This window comes from Rana temporaria, chromosome 1 (genome assembly GCF_905171775.1).
Source record: "Rana temporaria chromosome 1, aRanTem1.1, whole genome shotgun sequence".
NCBI lineage: Eukaryota > Metazoa > Chordata > Amphibia > Anura > Ranidae > Rana > Rana temporaria.
In genome coordinates, this window is record NC_053489.1 from 94,372,872 (window position 1) to 94,396,214 (window position 23,343).

At 40.7% G+C, this 23,343-nt stretch overlaps 1 protein-coding gene across 3 annotated transcripts in view; it reads left to right on the top strand.

Annotated features, from left to right (window-relative positions):
* HOMER1 (homer scaffold protein 1) overlaps positions 1–17,762 on the top strand; it is a 152,429-nt gene extending 134,667 nt beyond the window's left edge. For all 3 annotated transcript variants that reach the window (XM_040340634.1, XM_040340619.1, XM_040340626.1), the window contains 3 exons: positions 667–777; positions 5,154–5,234; positions 17,348–17,762. In XM_040340634.1, coding sequence (XP_040196568.1) covers positions 667–777; positions 5,154–5,234; positions 17,348–17,536 — 381 coding nt within the window. In that variant the 3' untranslated portion in view covers positions 17,537–17,762. The remainder of the gene's footprint in view (positions 1–666; positions 778–5,153; positions 5,235–17,347) is intronic.
* Positions 17,763–23,343: the final 5,581 nt, after the last annotated feature.

Sequence of the window (23,343 nt, forward strand, 5' to 3'; positions counted from 1 at the left end):
AACAAAGAGATCTGTTAGTAAAAGCAGCACACATTGTTAGGCACATATTTAACCCCTTGATCATCCTTGATGTTAACCCCTACCCAGCCAGTGTCATTAGTACAGTGACAGTGTATAGTATTATCACTGATCACTGTATTAGTATTACTGGTGATGTCGCTGTTGGGCTAGTCAGCCCCCCCCCCCCCCCAGCATCAGTTAGTGTCAGGTTGACTGCCGCACTATAACAGTCCCATTAGAAGTTGCTGATAACTGCTATTAGTAGCATATAAAAAAATTCCAGTATATATGTATACCATAGTTTGTAGACACTAAAACTTAAAAAAAACAAAAAAACTGGCCACAGATAGATCCTCTACTCGCTACTAAGGCCAGTAAGAAAGTGTGGGTTAGCATTTTGACACTGCAGCGACAGTTTGGCAAATTATGGCACCCTATATTCAGGTAGATAGTGCTATGGATTTAGGTAGTTATGAGTATATTATTATGAGTATTGCGTTATTATGAATGTTGAATTGTTATGCTTGTGGTTTATGTTTGGTAGCACATTGAGAACAGCTCCAAGTAAACCATACTATGAAAGTACAGTGGAATATTTAGATTGTAGAATGGTCTATCTGCGTCCTCTCTTGGATAATTATCCCTTTTGATCTTATCTTTACACAGGTGAGCGAATTAGAATGTCTCAGCAGTCAAGCGAACGCAGTGCAGACGCATAAAACAGAACTTAATCAGACAATACAAGAATTAGAAACCACGTTGAAAAAGAAAGAAGAGGTATTCTATACTTTATGTTGATAACTTTTTCTTTTTTTTTTTTTTTTTAACATTTCTTGTTCTGTACACAGGAGGTAAAAGTAAATTGTTATAGTCTATATTTGGATAAACTAGTATACAAGGTCAGATGAACACTTTTGGCATCCATCAGGTTTGTTTACAGAAGTCTTTCACTAACATGTTGGTGAAATATCCATGGCAGTGAATAGTGCTGCATTAGGCCTTGTTCACATGGGGTGTGCTACAATGTACACCTATGCGAGGGCCATGTTTACCCACACGGGGATGCACAAGTGTTCCGTGCATTCCTGTGCAGGCATTCCCATTGGTGCTAGATGGCATACAGAGGCTACACAGACACAGCCGGCTGCTCCCAATTTGACATCCGTGTGGGTGGATGGGTCCAAATGTAGACAGTGTGCATGGATGCGGTCCATGCAATGCTGTTACCAAGCCTTTGAAAACATCCAAAAACAATTTGCGTTGTCAAAGGCCAGGGAGAAATACATATATGATCATGTCCTAAATCTGACAAATGCCAGCTGACTGGTAGAGCAGATGGGGGCATTTAGGACACATATTTGATCACATCTTTAAGTTCCAGCAGTTTAGACAGTAAAAGAAACAACTTGACTAATGCCACGTACACACACAATCGGATGTTCCAACAAGAAAACCGTGGATTTTTTCTGACGGAATGTTAGCTCAAACTTGTGTTGCATACACACATTCACACAAATCTGGTCAGAAATTCCGACCGTCAAGAACGCAGTGACGTACAAGACTTACGACGAGCTGAGATCAATGAATTTCAATAGGCAGTTCAGCTCTTCTGCTTGATTCTGAGCATGTGTGTTTTTTTGCGCGTTGAAATTGCATACAGATGAGCGGATTTTCCGATAGGAACTTTTTCCGTCAGAAAAATAGAGAACCTGCTCTTAATCTTTTGTTAGTGGAAATTCCGACAGCAAAAGTCAGATGGAGCATACACACGGTCTGAATTTTCGACCAAAAGCTCACATCAGACTTTTCTTGTCGGAATTTTACGATCGTGTGTACGCGGCATCAGTCTACATTACCCATCCAGTCAATGGCGTTTTAATATCATTTTCAATAATTTCCAATCTTATTATAATTATCAATATTGTCTGTGATTTCCAAATTAGCTTAAGCTGGGTATACATTGACTGAAAATTGTCTGGATCAGCAGGAACCAGACAAATAATGCTCTGTATGTACACATGTCTGTTCAACATAAGACAGTCTAAAAACTGGAAAACCACAATTCGAGGAACACATGCAGCCAACGGCTGAAGCGCTGATCTTTGTATTCTGATGGGTGGGGAAGTTCAGAATGAAATAGTACAGCATTACTTGATGATGCTTGAGGATGCAAGAATATGTGGGTTTTTTTTTTTGGTTCAACCTTTTGGTTGAACCCAAAAAAACTGTCTGCGTATACCCTGCTTTAGTTCTCTGATAAACTCACTTTATCTGAGCACTTATATATTGTGTTTCTAGTTATCTGTACATGGTCAGTAGTGCTCAACCATTGTAGAGTATGGTGCCAGTGACCTTGGTTATGTTAGGGTCTGCAGTCAAGTCCCCCTATATATAGTAAGCTGCTCCAGACTTTGGATACTCATGTGCTGAATATACATTACATATTATTTTCTCACCAAACTTGAAGCTGTCTATTGGACAAAGTGCATACATTTGAGATGCTCTGGAGACCCTGGGTTGCCAATTACCTACACCCCTGGATTTAACGATACCCTACTGCTCCCCTAATTTTCTAGGTGTAAGCTCTCTGTCCTACCCCTGAATTAGTCATTGATGTCCATGCTTCCCCTAGGCCTAGGGGAACCCCCGTTCCTTCTCCCCCTTTTTTCTCCCCCTCCTCTTGTCCTACTCCCTTTCTCTCCCTCTTAATTTCTCAAATGTCCCTCTTCCCTCTTTTCCTATTTCCCTTCCACATCCCTTCTGTCTATGTCCATTCCTTGTTTTGTCCCCCTGCAGCCCTTACCGCTTAGCTCTGACCTCTAGGTAGGCCTTCCTTCTAGTATACTACTACCATTTACCCTAGTATGGTGCCAGTTGGGGTGCCCATTTATGTTCATGCTATTATATAACCCCTCCCTTGTTTATCCCTCTCCCAGTCAACAAGTGCTATGCACTTGAATTGTTATTCTACTTCTGAATGCCTTTGTTGAGGATGGTCCGCCCATACAAAATGTTACTTGTTACTTGACTCTGCATGGTTGTTTCCATGCTTCATTTTTGATGTACCTATCTTGTTGAATACTTTTCAGATGCAATAATACCTGTATATTTGTTTTGTACTCATCTTTATTTTAATAATAAAATACTTGAACAAGAAAAATATTTTTTTCAAGTAGAAAAATCAGAAAATGTTTTGGGTACACCAGCAGTAATACCGAACAATATATGCATTACCAGTAGCGTTACTTTAAAATACCAAGAAGGCTGCAAAAGAAAGAGGCTCAGGCAGCCAACAGGGATTTTCCTACAATGGAAAACTTTGCATGGAACATATTAGCAAAAAAGAAAAAAATTGCTGAGATTATAATCCTTTCCCACTCTAATTTAAATTTAGGTAGCATTCTGTTATATGTTTTCGGTTTACTATATTATTTGGATTCTTTTTTTAAACAATTGTGTGGAGTTTACTTTAAGTGAAGAATATTCATAAAGAGCTGCTTTGCCAATTGGTGATGGGAATTATGCTTTTAGTTATCGTTAAGCTTAGTATTATAGCACATTACTGGGAAAATGTTTATTGGCTGGAATCCCCCCTGCAGTTGAGAGTTCATTTGAAGATAAACAGGGAGAGCCGGAGATGATTACAGCCAGTGTCATCTTAAGAGCATTATAGGCCCCCGGGCAATACAGTGCACTGGGGCCCTGTCTACACAATTACGCACGAGAATTACTGACAAAAATCATAACATTTACTGGCAGAACCACATTTTTTACTGCCACTGCAAAAAAAGTACCTAAAATTACAGTTTTCAGTGCCCAACAATGCAAAACATATAGCTAGTGCTATTAGAAATGTGTTTAAGTTAAACAAAAGTAAAAAAAAAAAATGTCTTCATTGACATGAAGGTCAGGTTACTATAACCCAGCCAGCACAGAGTTTCCTCTTACATCAGAGTCTGCAGGATTCCCCCTTACAGTGAAAGGGAACTCTTATGTAAAGGGGAACGCTACAGATCATGATCTAAGGGGGGAACTCCGATGTGGAGGGGGGCTATGGTGACCAGAGACAACCTTATATCAGAGTCCACTGCTTTCTCTTTCCCACTTACATCAGGGTCCGCAGACTGAGTTCCCCCTTGCATTGTAAGGGGGAATCCTGCAGACTCTGATGTGGGGGGTACTCTGGTGACCAGAGACCACCTTCCTTAGATTAAATACACTAAGGTAAGGGGGGTCACTAATATAGGAGGGGGAACCTTTATATCAGTGCCCCCTTACATTTTTGCATTCACTCCCCCCTTACATCAGCAACCCCCCGCACTCGTGGAGGACCGGATCTTCTCTGTGATTTCCGCGAACTGGGCATGGGCAGTTCTAACCCGTTACTCTCCATAATTTTTTACTGGGGTTGCTGGGCAGCCGGTGGGGCCCCCCAGGCAAGCGGGGCCCCCGGGCAACTGCCCAGCGTGCCCAATGGAAAAGATGGCCCTGGTAACAGCCGTGCGTATCTGTAAATTATAAGAAATGTTCTGCTTCTGTTCAATGGTTCCCATACATGGGGTCATTATTTGACAGATTAGATTTAACCTGCCGCTGACTGCGTCATGTACAGGTTTAGCGCTTTCCAGTGCAGACAATGTTTTAGATATCTGATAGGAGACGCAGTTGTACAAAATTTACATTCGGTGTAATTGCAACACTGTTTCTGCTGCCACTGTAACTGCAAATACCTTTATGGAAATATTGATAACTTTATGTTCCTAATTTTGCCTCTCCCAATGTCACTTTTTAGAGAGACAGATCCTCCTGGTACATAAATAGTACATAAATAGTACAAACAACTGTTTTATACCTATACTAATTGTCTAGATAAAATGCTGTGTGGGTTGTAGTGTCTATTACACTGCCAAAAAAGGTGACTAGAATGAATTGTATATTTAGAATAATGAAAGCCCCAACACATCAAGATCACGAATTGAAAAGTTTTCTTATGTGAGATATTGGGATGCCTCACTTAAAATTATTTTCTTTGTCCCTTTTGAGAAACATATCTGGATGATGTCCAAAGTGCAGTGGCTTGCCAAAGCTCATCATTATTGCCTTTTTTATTGATTGTGAAATATTTTTGCATTTTTGTCTTCTGTCCTTTTTAGGAAATAGAAAGATTGAAGGAAGAGGTTGAGCACGCAAAAGAGTTGCAAGACCAGAGAGATTCTTTGAGCCAAAAATTACAGGTACTTGACATTCTACATATCAAAATTGCAATGGGGAGTTAAGGGTTACACAAAGCCCACTGCGCTTTGATCGATGTCCCCGGTTGCATGGGCCAGGTATAGTGACAGTTTATTTTTTGGAAGACTAAGGGCATTGAATGTAGTTCTCTTGAGGGCACTTGGTTAGTAGCAGATGGTTTCTGACTACTTGTTAGTAGCACACAATCAGATACAATTCGGTCACAGAATTTAGGCTAGGACACTTTCTCCTTCATGCTGGTCTAACCTGCTTGCACCCGCTCACCCCACTGCACCCTCTAAGGCCATTCTGCTGTAAAGTATGCAGACAACAAGGCTACACTCAGTGCACACATTCCTTGGGCTGGAATTCTGCAAAGGCAACATGGGCCATGACCCTGGTTGGCATGCTTGCCAAAGACAGAGCAAGATATCTCAGAAATGATGTAGCCGACTGTGAGTATCACAGTCAGCAAACAGACCACCCAAACCGACCCGACCCCCCCCCAGTCCGAAGGGTGGTACTCACGCTGGTGGGCTCTTGGTGGTGGATGCAGAGCCAATGACGGCAGTCATCTTCCGGATCTCCCTCTACATCCTCCCTGTTCCTGGTACCGGCCAATACAATTGCTTCTCCTCTCTGCAAATCACCCTTCTCCTGCTTCCTGACTGGCTGGGAGAAACAGGAAGACAATAGCGAATATTAATTCGCTATTGTCATACAAGCGGGTGGACTTGGGGCGCAGTGCTCTGTGCCCCGAGCCCACCCTTTTTTGTCAATTAAAGCCTCAGGCTCAGGAGCGGCCGCCACTGACTCGCATCTCTGTGGACAATAAAAAGTTCGAGACTGCCATCCTGCTTGCTAGTACAAGCTGGTTGGGTCCCACATTGTTGCTGTTCTTACAAATTTGTGTGTATTTGTGGACAGTTTATACTACTGTTCTGGTTATCAATTCTAGATGTACCAGCACATAGTTTAAATGTCTTGCCCCTTGCCTTGGAGTGTCCTGTGTGGCTATGATGTCCCAACTTGTTAGTGTAAGACTCACCAGTTTACTGGGGCATGTACAAGACAGTTGGTCTACAGGTCAGAAAACATAAATTTTGCACTCCCTTTGCCAAATCTACAGACCATTTGGCTGCACATTCCAATTCCCTATCTCACACAGATGCTTCCTCATGCTAGAAGACATCTCTTCGATCTGCAACCATACCTTGTCACATAAAGAATAACGTTACATTAAAAACAATTATAACTCTCCTTCGCTGACTCTTCTAATTCTACCTGTCTGTTAATAATGAGACCTCAGATGAGCTCTAAGCCCTGCACCTCTCACAGTGGCTTATACGCAATTCATAGCCTATAGAGAAAACAGATATCTCAAGGGCAAAGCTAGAGACCAGATGGCTAGTATTCTTTATGACGGTTATGAATGTGCATTGCATATGCACACCCACATTACAGTTAGACCACCAGGAGTATGATAGTAGTATCACAGCATCATAGGTATGTATATTATTAGATACGTTTAATTAGGATGGCAAGGAAAGACCAGACATAATACCTTGTATATACAACCCATAAAGAGAAACTAAATCTGATCCGCTTATCTATGACCAGACCAAGTCTCTTTTCAGGAACAACCTGTCAGTTTAAGACTTCCATATTTTGATTGTTTTGGCAAAATTAGGGGTAAAAAGGTAACTAAGACACTCTTTGTTCCAACTATATGCCTCATTAATCTCTACGGGAGCTCCAGAAGACCTCTCTATCCTACAACAGTGTGAAAGGTATCTGAACACAACCTTTTCTCAATCACAGAGGGACATGATTTTACTTTTTGCTCATAAGGTATCCCTGGCATGTAGGTACAGGGGGTACAAGCTCCTCACGAGATGGTACAGGACGCCTGTGGTTTTGCACTGCATGTTTCCCCATGTACCTTGTATCTGCTGGTGCCATTTGGAATCTGAGGGGATCTTACTCACATTTTTTGGAGAGATTTCTGGACCATGGTTGAACAAACAGTTAAAACAATCGTTAAAGTTTGTTAAAAAAAAAAAAAAAAAAGAGATCCTGTTCCCTTATAGCAGATTAAACAGCAAAGTGATTGTGCTGTCTAAACTGAAAGATTTTGGATTACTAAATCCAAAAATCAAAAGGTGGGACTTTAGATGAGACTGTGGCCATCCGGCACACAAGCCTCCATCCCTAGTAATATGAACAAAGGGGGACTAATGGGGACTAAGGGAGAAGGTTGGGACTTTAAATGAAACAAAACATTGAAGGCAGAACGAATCAGTAGGTAAATTAAAATAAGCGGTTTATTGTTGGCACATATGGATACGTTGCAAAGTAGGTACATGGTAATATATACTGTGTTAAAATGCATAATGGGAACATGATCGATCAGTCATAGAGAAATTCCAATAGTAACATGATAAACAAAGTAACACGTGATAAACAATGCAACCAACATAAATGCATGGTAAATATACATGGTTGATTAATAAATATGTTAAAGTGCATAATGGAAAAATGACCGATCGGTCCTGCAAAGTTCCAATGTTGACATAGTAAACAATGTAACACATACAGCAGCAAACAGTATTGGTATTAATAATAGAATTAAAAAATAAAAACATGAAGGGTCAGTCATGACAGATAGTAAAAGTAGCATGATGGACAGTGCGACACATGATAAGCAATGTAACCAACGGATAGGTATGCATGGTGAATCACTAATGTGTGTATAGTATATAGTAGTAACATGACTGATTGATCATGGAAGGTTAAAATAGTAACATGGTAAACAATGTAGCATATAGTGAATACTGTGATCAACAGTGTATACAAAGTGCTATAAATTCATAAAAAATAATACATAGGGGTACATGATTCGAACATTCAAATGCCCATGGTGGTATCCATGATTACGGTAACATAGCATCTATGGGGTAGGCTCGACGCATTTCGTGGACACTTTCCACTCATCAGGAGCAAGTAAGGGCTAAGGATACCTATAATAAGAGATACATGGTAGTAGGATACTAGTTAGAGGTAAATAACTAGAGAGGGAAGAGGGGAGCACAACTCGGTGGTCCAAACACTCTTACCTGGGATAATAAGTAAAACAGGGTAGGAAATAATAATGTTGATCAGAGGCATCAGAGGGGAGAGGAGAGTAACCCCAACGGGAGCTGACGTAGCAACAGATTGGCGGCAAAAGAGATCCGATCTCAAGATGTTGAAAGTGATGAAGTGGTGAGTACCTTTTCCAATAATACAGTGACGAGTATGAGCCCGAAGGGCTTCTGTAAAACAATGTGAAAAAGGCCATGCATCAGGGTAATGAGCTTGGCTGGAAAGGCAGAGACAAAAGGAATGAGACTAAAGATATTGTGCTGTCTAGTCTGTCCCTCTCTAAGCTGTAAATAAGTGTGCTGACCATGGTAATCATGGCTGCTGATCCATGATTACCGTGGTCAGTTTACGTGCCTCCGTCATCCGACTGCTCCCCCTTCCTCCCTGCCTGTTGGCTCCTGTGAGTGTGAGCCCCCCCTCCTGCTCCTTCTAGTATCTGCCAGTAAATGTAAAGAAATATTACTGCCAGCCCCTCTGTTCTATCAATCCATCCTACACTGTAAATGTTTATATAAAACAATGCCTGTAAATACCTTATCTCATATTTTTTATGGCCGGTCGCATTACCTCCGGCCGCTCTTCCCCCCCATCTATTATTTACAGGCATTGTTTTATACAAAAATGTACACAGTTTAAGATAGATTGATAGAAGAGGGGCTAGCAGTAATACTTCTTTGCATTTACAACCACTTTAAGGGAAATCTGTCAGCTTTTCTTCTTTTAAAATCTGAGAGGTGACAATTGCTAATTTTGAGCAAAGTTTGTTTACCATGATATGCGATTTAAATGCTTGATATACTTTGGCTCAACTATGTGATTCTGATTGTAATGCATTGTAACTCTCCGCTCTCTGTCTGATACTATGTTAGAACAATTGTAACCAAATTGTCAAATTTTTATGGAATTGCAAAGCCGATTCTTATAAATAATTTATAAATAAAAAATAAATAAAAAGGTAACTAAGTAATGTTATGTTATTTTGGCAAGATCATTTTGACACTACAGCAAAACACCACTAACTGGTCAATGTGAGATGTAGTGTACCAGCAGTTGAATACTACCTTCATCATGAGGCATAATATGTATAGACAAACTCACTGATATAATAGTTTATGCACTAATAGTAATCGAAAAGTTTAATTCTTTAATATGCCGTAACCTCTAACTGGTACCTAGAGACCTTCACCAGCTGTAGAGCATATGGTCAGGCTAAGCCAACCCAGGGTAAGGGTGTCCTACCTCAAGTGCTTTTGAGTGGTGAAGCTGGAGTGACAGACCTGTGAAGTCCACAGATCATATTGGGGGGGAGCAGCTCCCTGATCTAATCGGCAAAGTACAGCTGGATCCCACTATGCATCAGGAGCGCTAACAGTGGTTCCATAGTGATATTATTGCCACCATGTATAACAATATTGTTACTATAAATTTTTGTTAGTGGCTTTGTGCAAATCAAATAATTGTCCTTTGTGCACATAGTGATAGTTCCCAGCTCTGCACTGACTGATGCAAACAACATATGACCTCATTTTACATCCTGGAATTTCATTAACGGAAGAGAGGTTAGTTTGCCACTTTATAGCAACCTTATCTGTCCTAAAATGGATCCAAGTACAGCCATCTCTGCAGATAAAGAGGATTTTTAGAAAATACCCTCTTCCACATTCAAATAGCGACTTTAAAAACATTTTGCTCAGCTTGAAATGTAAAATCTGCTTACATATTCACTTTCTCACCATCATCAAAGGAATATTAATATAGACTGATAAGATTCTAATTGCAGTGTTCATCCAGAAGCCTGTATCGTGGACACAGCACTCTTTGTAATGAATATGAAGGAACATTTTAGAGGTGTTAAATAATTAATCTGGAATAAAGCTTTAAAATATACAGAGTAGTCAAGCAGCCAGCCAATAAATAAAATACAAACATAAAAACACCCTATTCTTATAGTTGTAAACCATACTCCATATAAAGACATTTTTCAATAGGAAGATACAGAATACATTATTAATCCCAAAGAAAAATTGGGTAATTATTACGACACAGACACACATAAAGACAACACAAGATCATAACTGAACAAGATACAAAAATACAACAAAATTACCAACTTCAGCCATTAGCACCAAATAAACAAAATTAAAACTACACTACAAATAAAACATCCATACAATTAAAATACGACATAGAATAAATAACACAGAATAAAATAACAATCAAACTACCAATTACGAATAATATATCACTTTCTCTAACACCACCATAAATAATAACCAACACAATACCAACATACTATAAAAACAACACAAAACCCTGATCATAAACCAGAGTTTGTAAGCCGGAATACAGTATGAGTTGCTCTAAGAAACAAATCTTCCCTTCCTTCTCTGGCTTTTTTAGTGCAGGTTAGTGCATCTCTGTAGCCTCCACAGAGATGCACAGACCTGCAGGTGGGCATATGCAGTGTTGGAGGGCACCTACTTCATAACTAGGGTTGCCACCTTTTCATTAAGCCAAACCCAAACACTTTTACACTTTTGCAGCAATTTTTTTTTGTTAAGTTTACACTATAGGATTGCAAAAGACCTGGGACACCTTTAGGTGCCCCAAGAAGAGTAGTATTGCAGCGCATGTAGCGTCCAATGACGAACAGTAGGTGTAGCCAAATTGTGCTAATATTGGGAGCAGCTTAAATCAAACTATATCTGTCCCCTAGTAAAGTCCCCCCCAGGTCAGTCTGTACCCCAGTATAATCCATCCTTGGTCCATCTGTCTCCCAGGACATCCCCCAGGTCCATCTGTCCCCCAGTATAATCCCCCCAAGGCCAGTCTGTACCCCAGTGAAAGCACCCTCCCCCACCAATATAATTAAAAGCACTGGAAGCAGAAGGGAGGGGAGAGGGGGAAGGGAGGACTGGTGCTGCAGGGCTGCTACTGATGTGTCCGTGTTTCAGATGGACTGAAAACCAGACACAGGATCTAAAACCCAGACTGTGCGGGTAAATCCTGGACAGGTGGCAACCCTAGTCATAACCAGAAGTGATGTTGCAATGGAACGCCATCAGTCCAGGCAGCATTACATCACTATAGCCGAGTGCAGTGGGTGGAAAGGAGGATCAGCTGGAGGGGGGCACACATTTTTACTGAATACAGAAGATACAGGCACGCTTTGCTCTTCAACAGCATGCCTATATTTTAAACGGGATGACACAAGACCCAAACTGACCATGCTAGCAGAACACTGACAGGGAGAAATGTATTAATGACATAACAGGTCATATTTAAACAAATTAAAGGGCCAGTGCACTTTATTATAATTTTATTTTAGGTTTACAAACACTTTAAACCACTGTGATCCAGTGGCTTCTACATCTATGCACTAACTGCAGTTTTACATATTAACGTCCACTTGTTTGGATTAAGTATTAATAACTATTAAAGTACTCGAAGAGGACCCAATAAATTTCCATATATCTAAAAATAAAATTTAGTGTTTAAGAGGAACGCTTGGCTATAAGCTACCTCAGGATGGTCATTATCTAAGGCTGGCCATACACGTGGGTAGCAGGAAAGATTTTCGCTCAATTCCCCCATCAACACAGACAGTGTTAATGTGGGAATCTTTTCTGCAGGACCATTGTCTTCTCCTGGGGGGGGGGGGGGAAGCAGGGGAAGCTGTCCCCACTGGGAGAAGACAGTGATAATTGCAAGAGAATCTGCCAGGCTTGTTGTACCCAAGTTGATTGATTGATCAACTTGGTACATTTAGCCTGCCCACTAACAGATCGAATCATTCAAACCGTGTATGTCTGGCCAAAGTCTTTGAACAACTATAGCTTTAAATGCCTACATTTAGATAAAGCCAATTTGGGTTGCCTTGTTATCCACATATGTGGCATTAGTGACAAAAAATGTGTTTACTTTTACTTTTTTTTTACTCCCATTCCCATGTTACCTTGGTTTTTTTTTTTACATTTGATTATGTGGTTATCAGGGAATCTTTAGTATAAGGCCAACCCATCCAAAACGATTGTCATCACTTTAACCACATCTGCAGAAGGCCAACCCAACTGAAAACTTTGGCTCATTTCTATTATCGCATCTATATGGATGTATGTATCCAAGATCCATACCACCCTAGGGCATTTTGGCATTATTATTATATAGGATTTATATAGCGCCAACAATTTGCGAAGCTATTTACAATATAAAGGGGGACAGTACAATTACAATATAGTTACACAGAAGAAATATGAGGACCCTGCTCATGAAGCTTATATTCTTATAATAGGCAGGGGGAAAAAAAGGTAATAGCTGCATGGGTTGATCTAATGGAGGTATCCGAAGTACAGTTTTTAGGTTGAGGTGGGGTAGGCTTCCCTGAGTAAATGAGTAAAAGGGTAGGAGCTAACTGGACATACTGGAGTAGGGAGTTCCAGAGGATGGAAGAGGTTCTGGAGGCGAGCATGGGAGGAGCTGACAAGTGAGCTAGAGAGCAAGATGTTTTGGGAGGAGCGAAGTGAATGATTTGGGATATCGCAAGATGAGGTTGGTGATGTAGCTGGGGGCAGTGTTATAGATGGTTTTCAGGTTAGTATTTTTAAAGTGGAAGCCAGTGAAGGGATTGGGAAAGAGGAACAGCAGCCACTCTGGTTAACACAATTGTATGGGGTCCATCTTTTGACCACCAAAGTATTGGAATACTGTGATCATCCATTTCCAAAATTATTCTGCAAAATCAACAAATGCATGGCAAATGATACTGATAAGAAAGATATGTGGTTTTACTGCACCCTTTGAAGTTTATGCTGCAGTGAAAGGTATTAAAATATTTACCAGGCAAAATGTTTTCATCCTAGGATGTGGTTTTGACTGCCCATAGAGCAACAACATTACATAAGCAATATATTAAACACTTATAATAAACATCAGCCAGACAAAGGACACCCATGGGTATATAAAACTGACCGATTACCAAACCCTTGGAAGCCTGCCTGAGTGTGAGCAGACAAGCCTGACTTCCTAAATTTTTACATACAACCTGAAAAAACTTAAAGCGCTGGCAAGGATAAAAAGGCCAAACAAACTGACAAGGAATAGGTAGGAAAATAAAATAAATAGAGGAAGGGATTATCTCGTGGTCCAGAGGTCCTTCCCGCCCTTTGCTTTGGAACCTCTTTTCAGCTCTCATGTACATCTTTCTTTACCTTGTCTCTACCTTTTTTCCTTTCCTTGCCCTAAGATTTATATTAGTTTGTCCCTTTTGGTACTAACCAAGGTGACAATGGCTTGGCAACTGGGTCACCCGAATAAGTAATGTGCCACTTAAATGAACTGTCTGACCAATTTGGCCACACTGGGCCTTTAGGTGCTGAAACCTTTGGTATGTGATTGTACCCTTGGCTAACACCAGGTCTTTTGCTGTCTCGTGGTTAATGATTGTTTTGTAATATGTAAAAACTCAATATAAACTTTTTGAAATAGAAATACAAAGTGGGAATAAAGAGTGAAGTTTAGCTAAAAAATATTTATTTCTCCACAGTTTTAATTATATTACTTACCTGTAACAAAGTATGTTTCACAATGTGTGTGCAGGATGATGGATTCTCTAGAAATCTTCACTCCGGGGCTGTCCTGTTCTCTTCCTGCTGCTGAACTTCCGGCACTGTGGGGGTTAACAGTTTTGGGTCTTCACGCTGAGATCCATTAAAGGTGATCTGACTGGGACATGCTCCTTGCTCACCTCTGCTCTATGAGAATAGTTATTTTACTGATTACACTGCTTGTAACATGATTTGTGAATGGGGGAGAGTCTCATCAGTCACAGGATTATCACCTCCATTCTCCTTTTGCCAATGGAGAAGAGGGTAGGATGGGGTGCGTCCCCGTTGGATTATCTTCAGCGCAGCTGTGCGTGGAGACCCGAAGTTCTTAACTTTAACAGTGCCAGAAGTTCAGCAGCAGGAAAAGCACAAGACAGCCCTTTACTGACATTTTCTACAGAATTCAGCAGCTTGTACACCATGGAACATACCGTATTTATCGGCGTATAACACACACCCTAATTTTAAGAGAGAAATTTAAGGGAAAAAAAATTCACAGCCTCCTCCCCAGTACACAGCCCCCTCATCCATTATACATCCCCCCCATCCAGTACACATCCCCCCTATCCATTATACATCCCCCATCCATTATACATCCCCCCATCCATTATACAGCCCCCTCCCCAGTATACAGCCCCTGTCCATTATACATCCCCCCATCCAGTACACACCCCCTCATCCAGTACACAGCCCCCATCCACTATATATTCCCCCACATCCACTATACATCCCCCCCCATCCAGTACACATACCCATACCCCCATCCATTATACATCCCCCATCCATTATACAGCCCCCATCCAGTACACAGCCACACTGCACTCCCATGAGACCCCCAGTCTCCCGGGACAGTGCTGCCAGCATTCTCTACAGTTAAGTAAAAAAAAAATCACTGTCAGCCCCTTCCACACTGCTCCTCCTGTGTCACTCCAATTGCAAACTGAAGCTTCCATCTACCTCAATAGCTCCGTTTTTTTTTCACTGACCTGGTCACATGACTGCTTTCCTCTGATGTGACACAGTAGGTCATGTGACTGCTCTTCTCCTCCAATCAAAGCTACATTCAGAGGAGGAGGAGAGCAGCCAGAAAAAAACTGAGCTGTAAAGACATTTAAAAGCTTTGTTTTACAATGACACTGACACAGAAGGAGCGCTGTAGAAGGGGCTGGCAAGTGACTTTTTTTTTCTCAACTTCAGACTATGCAGGGGATGCGGGACAGCCAGCCTGACACCCCCCCCCCCCCAATGGGTGGCTCCTGGGGTGGACTGCCCCATCCCCGCCCCCTATTGGTGAAACATGATATCAGCGTATAACACGCAGGCACTGTTTACCCTCTGTTTTCAGAGGAAAAAAGTGTGTGTTATACGCCGATAAATACGGTACTTCATTACAGGTAAGTAATGTAACTAAATGTGTAGAAAAAAAAAAAAAGATTTTTAACTAAAGCTTTAGTTCCGACAATTCTTTTTTTTTTAAAAACCAGCCACTACAAACTCTGCAGCGCGCCCGTGATGCCGACAGCCAAGGACAAGCAATCACTCGTCCCTCGGCTGCACCCGCCGCCATCCTCGGTGAGGGAAACTAACAGGTTCCCTACTGCGCATGCGCGAGTAGCACATCGCACAGTCACTGGTTCCTCGCTCTCTCCTGGGCACGGTGTATTTCTCAGGAGACAGCGGGGGGGGGGGGGGGATGGTGCGGGTCTGCCGCACGAGTTGTTCCCGGAAGTGGGTGCAAATACCTGTCTTACAGGTATCTGCACCACCCTCCCCCCTGAAAGGTGCCAAATGTGACACCGGAGGGGGGGAGGGTTCGGAAAAGCGGAAGTTCAATTTTTGGGTGGAACTCTGCTTTAATTATAATTATTTATGTTAAAGTGGAAGTAATCCCTTTTTTGGCACTTGTACCTACAGGTAAGCCTAAAATAAGGCTTACCTGTAGGTACAGCAAACATTTCCTAAACTTGCACGCATAGAAGATATTCACATAACATGCAGCAGGTAAGAGCACCGGTGCATGCACTCTGAAGGGACGGCATACTTATGCCGTCCCTTAAGAGCTCTCTGCCGCGGTCTGTGACATCACCATGGTGCGGCCAATTAGATGGCTGGAGGACACGAACCCGGAAGGAATGCCGGGCCAAGATGTGCTAGTGTATGTTGCATACTCGCAGATTATGCCATTGTTTTACTGGGTTAAAAAAAAAACGACTACCGCACATGCATTCTATGGAATGTGTAGGTGAAACACAGTATTGTATTACTATCTTTCAAATATCTTTATCTGCCTTTCTCTCCAGAAAGATGGAGTCATCTTTTTTCAAGCTTTATCCAGGGTTTTTATCCACTTTCTGGACAGAAATACAGGCTCAGAGATTGAACAATCTTCTGAAACGTGGTGCTTGTGCAGTTCTTGGCTATGGTCACAAACATCTAAAACTGCAACCCCAAAGTTGGTAATGATAAAAAGTGATCAGCACAACTTTCTCAATAACAAAGCTCCAAAATAAATATATATGTATATAACCATATGTGATACAAAGTCACAAAAATGGTAAAAAAAAGTCCACAATATCCAGTGTGTAAACAGTTCTTGTAAATAATGTGCAAAAGCGATTCTTGTAAATAATGTGACAAAACAATTCTTCTATGTTCAATCTTCGTGACTATCCCAATCACTCCCAGAACTTTTACCTCAGTGGGCAGTGTAATCAGCCTTAACGATCTCCCAAAGCAGGGGACAGATATATATATATATATATATATATATGGCTCCAAATATACAGAAACCGTTGTGGTATCCAAGGATGTTCCACTCAAATGGATACTTTAAATGATGGTCGCAGCTTTCGGACTCCCGATCATATAATAATCACGAATGCCGATTTAGTGGGGACAAAGAAAAAAACTCCCATTGTGTAAAAACGTATAGCAAATACATTTATTATAAGGGCCAAATGGACGCTTACATTTAAAAGGATAAAACAAGCATGTAGCATGCAAACACAGCGTTACAGACGCCTCTTACGTCACTTCCGGTCCGTTTAGTATATCCGGGTACTTCCTACGCTTTATGTAGGGAGTGGCCCCAAAGTTACTTAACTGGATCTTAAAGACTGCTTTTTAATTAGAAAAGTATAGCAGACTTTAAACGAAAAGGTCACTTTAGCACACAGCCTCTAATCCTTCCCACAGGCATTTATAAACAGCACAGTAAGGCAGATTACCTATTGCATGGGTTCCAGTAGTCAAGGCTCCTCTCTCAAGGCTCAGAGTTCATCATTCCAAAGATGTGGATCTGTAAATTAAATCCAAACACCTCAGTCTAATGAATAATAATTCTAATACTTTTTTTTCTCCAACTTTAGGAGGTGGAAACACATAACAAAGACCTGGAAGGCCAGCTAACCGACTTAGAGCAACGTCTGGAGAAAAGTCAGGGTGAACAGGAGGCATTTCGCAATAACTTGAAAACTCTTTTAGAAATCCTAGACGGAAAAATCTTTGAACTCACTGAATTGCGAGACAACCTGGCCAAATTGATAGAGTGCAGTTAAAAAGGCGAAAAGGGCTGCCACCACCAACCTTCTTGAAGATACACCGTCTCCATTCACGTCACGGTGGTGGGCTCTGCATCAGAGCTGCACAATACCTGTTTGGGAAAATTCCTTTTCCGAGAGTTTAATTGCAAATTTCTTAGTTGGCTGAAGTGTGAAATTGAGACTTGCTTTATTAGCTAACAGAAAGGAAATTAAAAAAAATAAAACTTGAATTACAAATTACCTCCTTATTCCCTTATTGGCCATAATGAACTTTTAACGCATTCAGTGCTAGATCGTCCGAAACACTAACCCTGAATGTTTACAATTATAACCAGTAGTTTAATGCAATCCACCTGGTTTGCTAGCAGACAAAAAAAAATAATAGTCTCCAATGATTTTTTTTCCAGACATATATAGAATTTTTATTTCATTTTTTTAGGGTTCATTTTAATCTATTTTCTTTTTATGAAATACCTGCCTGCAGTGTTTTGTGCAAAAAAAATGACCTTAGTGATGGGGTTTCACCCTTTGTATTTTTTGTTGTAATCTGAACATTTTCTCAGGATATTTTTGCACTGTCAGAAAAAAGTGCATTACTAATTTACCTAACCAGGATTGAGACAGACTACATCTTTACCTGAAAATACTTACACTCTATCCTACCCGTTGTATAATGCTCTTCCTTTTTTTTCTACTGGAAGCTGTTTCTTTTTGAAATTTGCTCTCGTGTTTTTTTTTTTCTTCTTCTTCTTCTTTCTTTTTTTTCTTTACTAGTGTAAAGTTGACCTTTTAGTTCAATTTTGACACTATTTTCTTTTCAAAATGGTCTCATTTTCTTATACACTGTAAAGCCAACTCCAGAGGCAGCTGAACACTAGGGGGATTAAAGTCGTTAAATTAATATATATATATAAATATATATATTTGAAGAATATTTATCAAAAGTTTAATGTATGGACTTTAACTGCATACAAGTATGTTTTTGAGATGAATGCAACATGTTTATTTTTTGTCTTTTATGAAACCATCATTTCTGAGCGTCTCATGCATTTCATTGTATGAAGTAAGCGATAATAGAAAATCCTGTCTGTTCCTAATTATAAGGATATATATATATCGCTGTTGGGAAGCTATTCCTTTGAAATGGTCAAACTGTGAACACTGCTTATTGAACCTCCCTTGGGATGTTGGTTATAGTCAGGGTTTAGCCCCTTCATCCACAATATATACAAAGATTTTTCAAGGATTGACTGTAAATGACATTATGTGACTTGTTATGGTTAAGGGGCGTTGGTTACTCTATGACGAAAAAACAAACAAAATGACCGCTTTGAAACATTAGGGCCCCTTTGTCAACATATGTTGCGTTAAACCAACACATTACATTTTGAATGGGATGCCAACAACAAATGACAAACCAGACATGTAATTTGTACCCCAATAAACAGATGGCTCCCATCTGTGCATTGGGGTATGTTTACAAGGTGCATTTGGGTGTTGTTTAAAAGAAATGGCGTTGCACCGCAAATAAGGCACTGTAGTAATGTGCAATAATGCAAAGCCTGAAAGCCAACTTGTCTCATGAGAACCAAGATCTAAGTGTTGAACAGTGCAGATCAGATTGAAACAAATTCATTCTGTAATTGTCAAGCAAAAGCAGAGGATAATTCCGTAGTTGATGTTATCTAAAGCTGCAGAAAGTTGAGTCGGCACTGCTTTGTGCCTACATACTGCAGAAAGATCAAAATGGCTGTAGGCACTATATTGTAACATCTGTACTCTGACAGACTTAATTGAAACATGTTATTTTATTTAATTAGTGAACCTCTGCTTATTAAGCTATCTTCTTTCAGGGATAGACCTACTTTACATTGAGAGGTGTAAAACTGAGTCCTTGAAATATTTTTTAGAAGAAGTTTTATTAGAAGACACTTTATAGACCTGGGAAATTTGGGACCACAAAATAAAAAAAAATTGTGGACTCCGCTGTGACACATTTATATACATTTGGGACTATAGAGCATGTGTCTTAAAGTGTTACTAAACCCACAACAGTAAAATCAGTCTGTATATGCAGTAAAGCAGTGGTCATCAACCCTATCCCTCAGGGCTAGAGTTGCCAACTCATCCCTTTAAAACAGAACACATATGAATTACACAGGTTCTGAGGCTAATTAAATGCAAATAAGGCACCAAGTGAGTTTAATTACCTCCTTAATCAGCCACAGAACCTGTGTAATTAATATGTGTTCTGTTTTAAAGGGATGAGTTGGCAACCCTACTCAGGGCCCACTAACAGGGCAGGTTTGCAAGATAACTGAAATACATCACAGGTGATATCATTTGCTGCTCAGTGATTGCAGTATTCTAGTCTGCATTTCCCCAAGTTAATACATAAAATCTGGCCTGTTAGTGAGCCCTGAGGACAGGGTTGATGATCACCGCAGTAAAGCATGTTTGTTATACTCACTGTGGAACCTAAGGGGTTAATCCTCTGAATTGTGTATCAAGGTTGTTTGATCCTGTCTTCTCTGATCCTCCTCTGCTTCCGCTGACTCCAGAACAGGTCCGGATAAGACAGAGTTGTCAGGCTGCACATGCTCAGTTTGGTGTGTATTGCTAGAGAGTTGTTTTTTTTTTCTTGGGAGAGTGCATGTTATCAGCACAGTCCAGAGGGTCAGGGGTCATTAATCCTGATAGGAAAGCTTAGTGCAGTATGAAAACTCCTCCTACAAGCTTTAACCAGGAACTGATAGAAGTCACAAGACTGCTATATACTGCTGATGAGAAAATATATTTTGCAGTTTATATTTACTAAAATAATTGCATTTCCATGTTCTGTGTACTGTGGGAGACCAGATATAGTGAATGCAGGGTCCTGGGTTTAGTAACACTTTAGGCTTGGGTTCACACTATAGTGATGCGGGAACCAGGGTGATTCCAGCGCCGGTTCCCGCATCGCATCTCTCCCCAAGGCAGTTCACACTTCCCTCTGCGTACCGCTGCAGATGTCAATACAATATTAAAAGAGAAGTATGATTTTCTTTATTTTGGCTAATCACACTTACCTAGGTGGATGCAGCATCAGACCGATGCTGCATCTGTCCCCCGGCGTCTCTGCACTGAGAACCGAGCCATCGAACACCACCGATGGCTTGGTTCTCACTCCTTCCCGAGCATAGCGATGCTGACTGTCAGTCAGCATCTCTCCTGCTCTGCTCCTCCACGTTCATTGGAGGGATGAGCTGTGGAGGGGCAGGGAGTGGCCGTCGCAGCGGCTCACTGAGACTGCCATCAATCAAGACAGCTGGTGGATCCAGACTTGGGAAGATGACGCGCTGCCTCGACTTATAGCAGTGACGTCACAGGGGTCACAGGAGTGCAAAACTAACTGCACTCTGCGATCCAAAGGAGAAGCCCAGCCAAATGAGCTCAGGCTGGACTTCTCCTTATATGACACCCCCAGATCGATTCACAGATCGCAGTGCAAACTGTGGATTCTGACAGGAATCCGATCCGATTCCAATACGGGGAAAAAAAGTCCCTGCACCTCTTTTATACAAATCCAATGCGAGTTCAGCCATAAAATTGTATGGCTGAACTCGCATTGCACAGACATCACATGTGATGGGCACAGCAGTGCGGGTGCGAATCACATGCGATGTCTGTGTTTGCTATAGTGTGAACCCAGGCTCAGTCAATGAAAAGCAAGAGGAGACTGGACATGTACTAAAAGTTTTGCTTTTTGTTTTTGATTGATGAAGAAAGATCTTTATTGTCCTTATTAATACAAGGTACAAGCTTGCAATGTGTAAGGGTTTATTTATTTATTGCAGAATATGAATACACTTAATAAATGTACATTATTAAACAATACATTGGTTAATATTAATACATATTAATACACAAAAGTACATTAACCAATAATTTTTATTATTTCTATTATTTTATAATAAAGAAAACCCTTTAAATTATAAAATATTTAAGCCTTTTACTCAACATGTTTGAAGAAAAAAAAATTGCAATTAAATTAGAATTAATTGAACATTTCTTATTTTTGTGTGGCAATTCCCTTGTTAAAGGTCAATTCTCCTTTTCTAAATAAAACAACATTTCTTCATATCGCATAAAAGCTAAAAAAAAAGCAAGGAAAACCAGAATTACAGAAAAACTAAATCAAACAAGCTCTATAAATTATTCAAACGGAAATATGGGAAGTCTCCAAAAAATATTTAAAGCTGAACTCCAGATAATACACATATGGCCGTGGCATGGGAGGGGACCTGATTTTTCTCTGCTGCTGTTTAACTATCACCTACAGGTCCCCTCCCCACCCTGTGACTGGACAGTGAAAGAAGGAGCAACACTCTCACTCTGCTCTCACCTCTATTAGTATGCTTCTTACACTGCAACACAAACTACTTTTTTTTTTTCTATTGAGCGATAAAGAGTTTGATTCTTTGTCAGGTGTTGCTGATACAATATCTGGAGCAGGAAGTGAGGGGCAAATTTCTTAAAATATAAACACTATTTGTTAAAAAGAAATGGTCTTTATTGGTGTCCTTTTTAGGGAGATTTCTCCTCACTTCCAGGTGTGCCATAGTCCATCTCGATCATCCCAAAGATAGTTTTAATATAAAACCAAACCTAGTAGTGACATTCACATTTTTTTTGCATTGTAAACTGTTTAAGCAATAATACTTATTATTGTCTCTATTATTAATTTTACATACATTTTTAGTTTCTAACATATGTTCACTTTGTTGAGGCTGATACATTATAGGTGCAATCTCTGCCTTAAATAGAATACTGTAATATGTAGAATCAGCCTCAAATGGCCTTGTGGCATTTATACTTTTTTGGGCGTTGTAGGAAGAAAAGGACATGCAATATAAACTTACTGTATTTCTGTGCCTGAGAAGACCATATATGAGCATCCATATCACATTAACAGAATGGGGGCAACCAGTGTCTTCTTAACGTGATTGTAAAGTCTTGTTTTTTAAAAATAACATGTTATACTTACCTGCTCTGTTGCAGTGGATTTGCACAGAGCCGCCCAGATCCTCCTCTTCTTGGGTCCATCTTCAGTGCTCCCGGCCCCTCCCTCCTGTGGAGTTCTCCCACAGTAACCAGCTTGGGGGCACCCGACCTGAGCTGCAGCTCTGTGTGTACATTCAGACACGAGCTGCGGTTTGGCCCTGTCCCCTATCTCTCTCTCCTGATTGCCTGACTGATTTGATTGACAGCAGTGGGAGCCAATGGAGCCTCTGCTGTGTCTCAGTCAATCAGGAGGGAGAGTCCTGGATGGCCGAGACACTAGTGGACATCGCTGGACAGAGGTGGGTCTCCAGAAAGTATTAGGGGAGCTGAGGAGGGCTGCTGCACACACAAGGTTTTTTTTTATCTTAATGCATAGAATGCATTAAGATAAAAAACCTTCTGACTTTACAACCCATTTAAGTAGTAGACTAATTTGACTTGTATGCAGGACCCAAAAGGTTAAATGAATGTAGTGAAAACTAATCAAAGTAAGCTCACGGGTCAACTGCACTAATGCTGCGTACACACGATCGGAAAAGCCGTCCATAAAACCGTGGATTTTTTTTCCGGCGAAATCTTGGCTCAAACTTGTCTTGCATACACACGGTCACACCAAATTCCGACTGTCAAGAATGCGGTGACGTACAACGCTACGAGAAGCCGAGAAAAATTAAGTTCAATGCTTCCGAGCATGCGTCGACTTGATTCCGAGCATGCGTGGTTTTTGGTGCGTCGGAATTGCATACAGACGATCAGAATTGCCTCCAAGAACTTTTCTT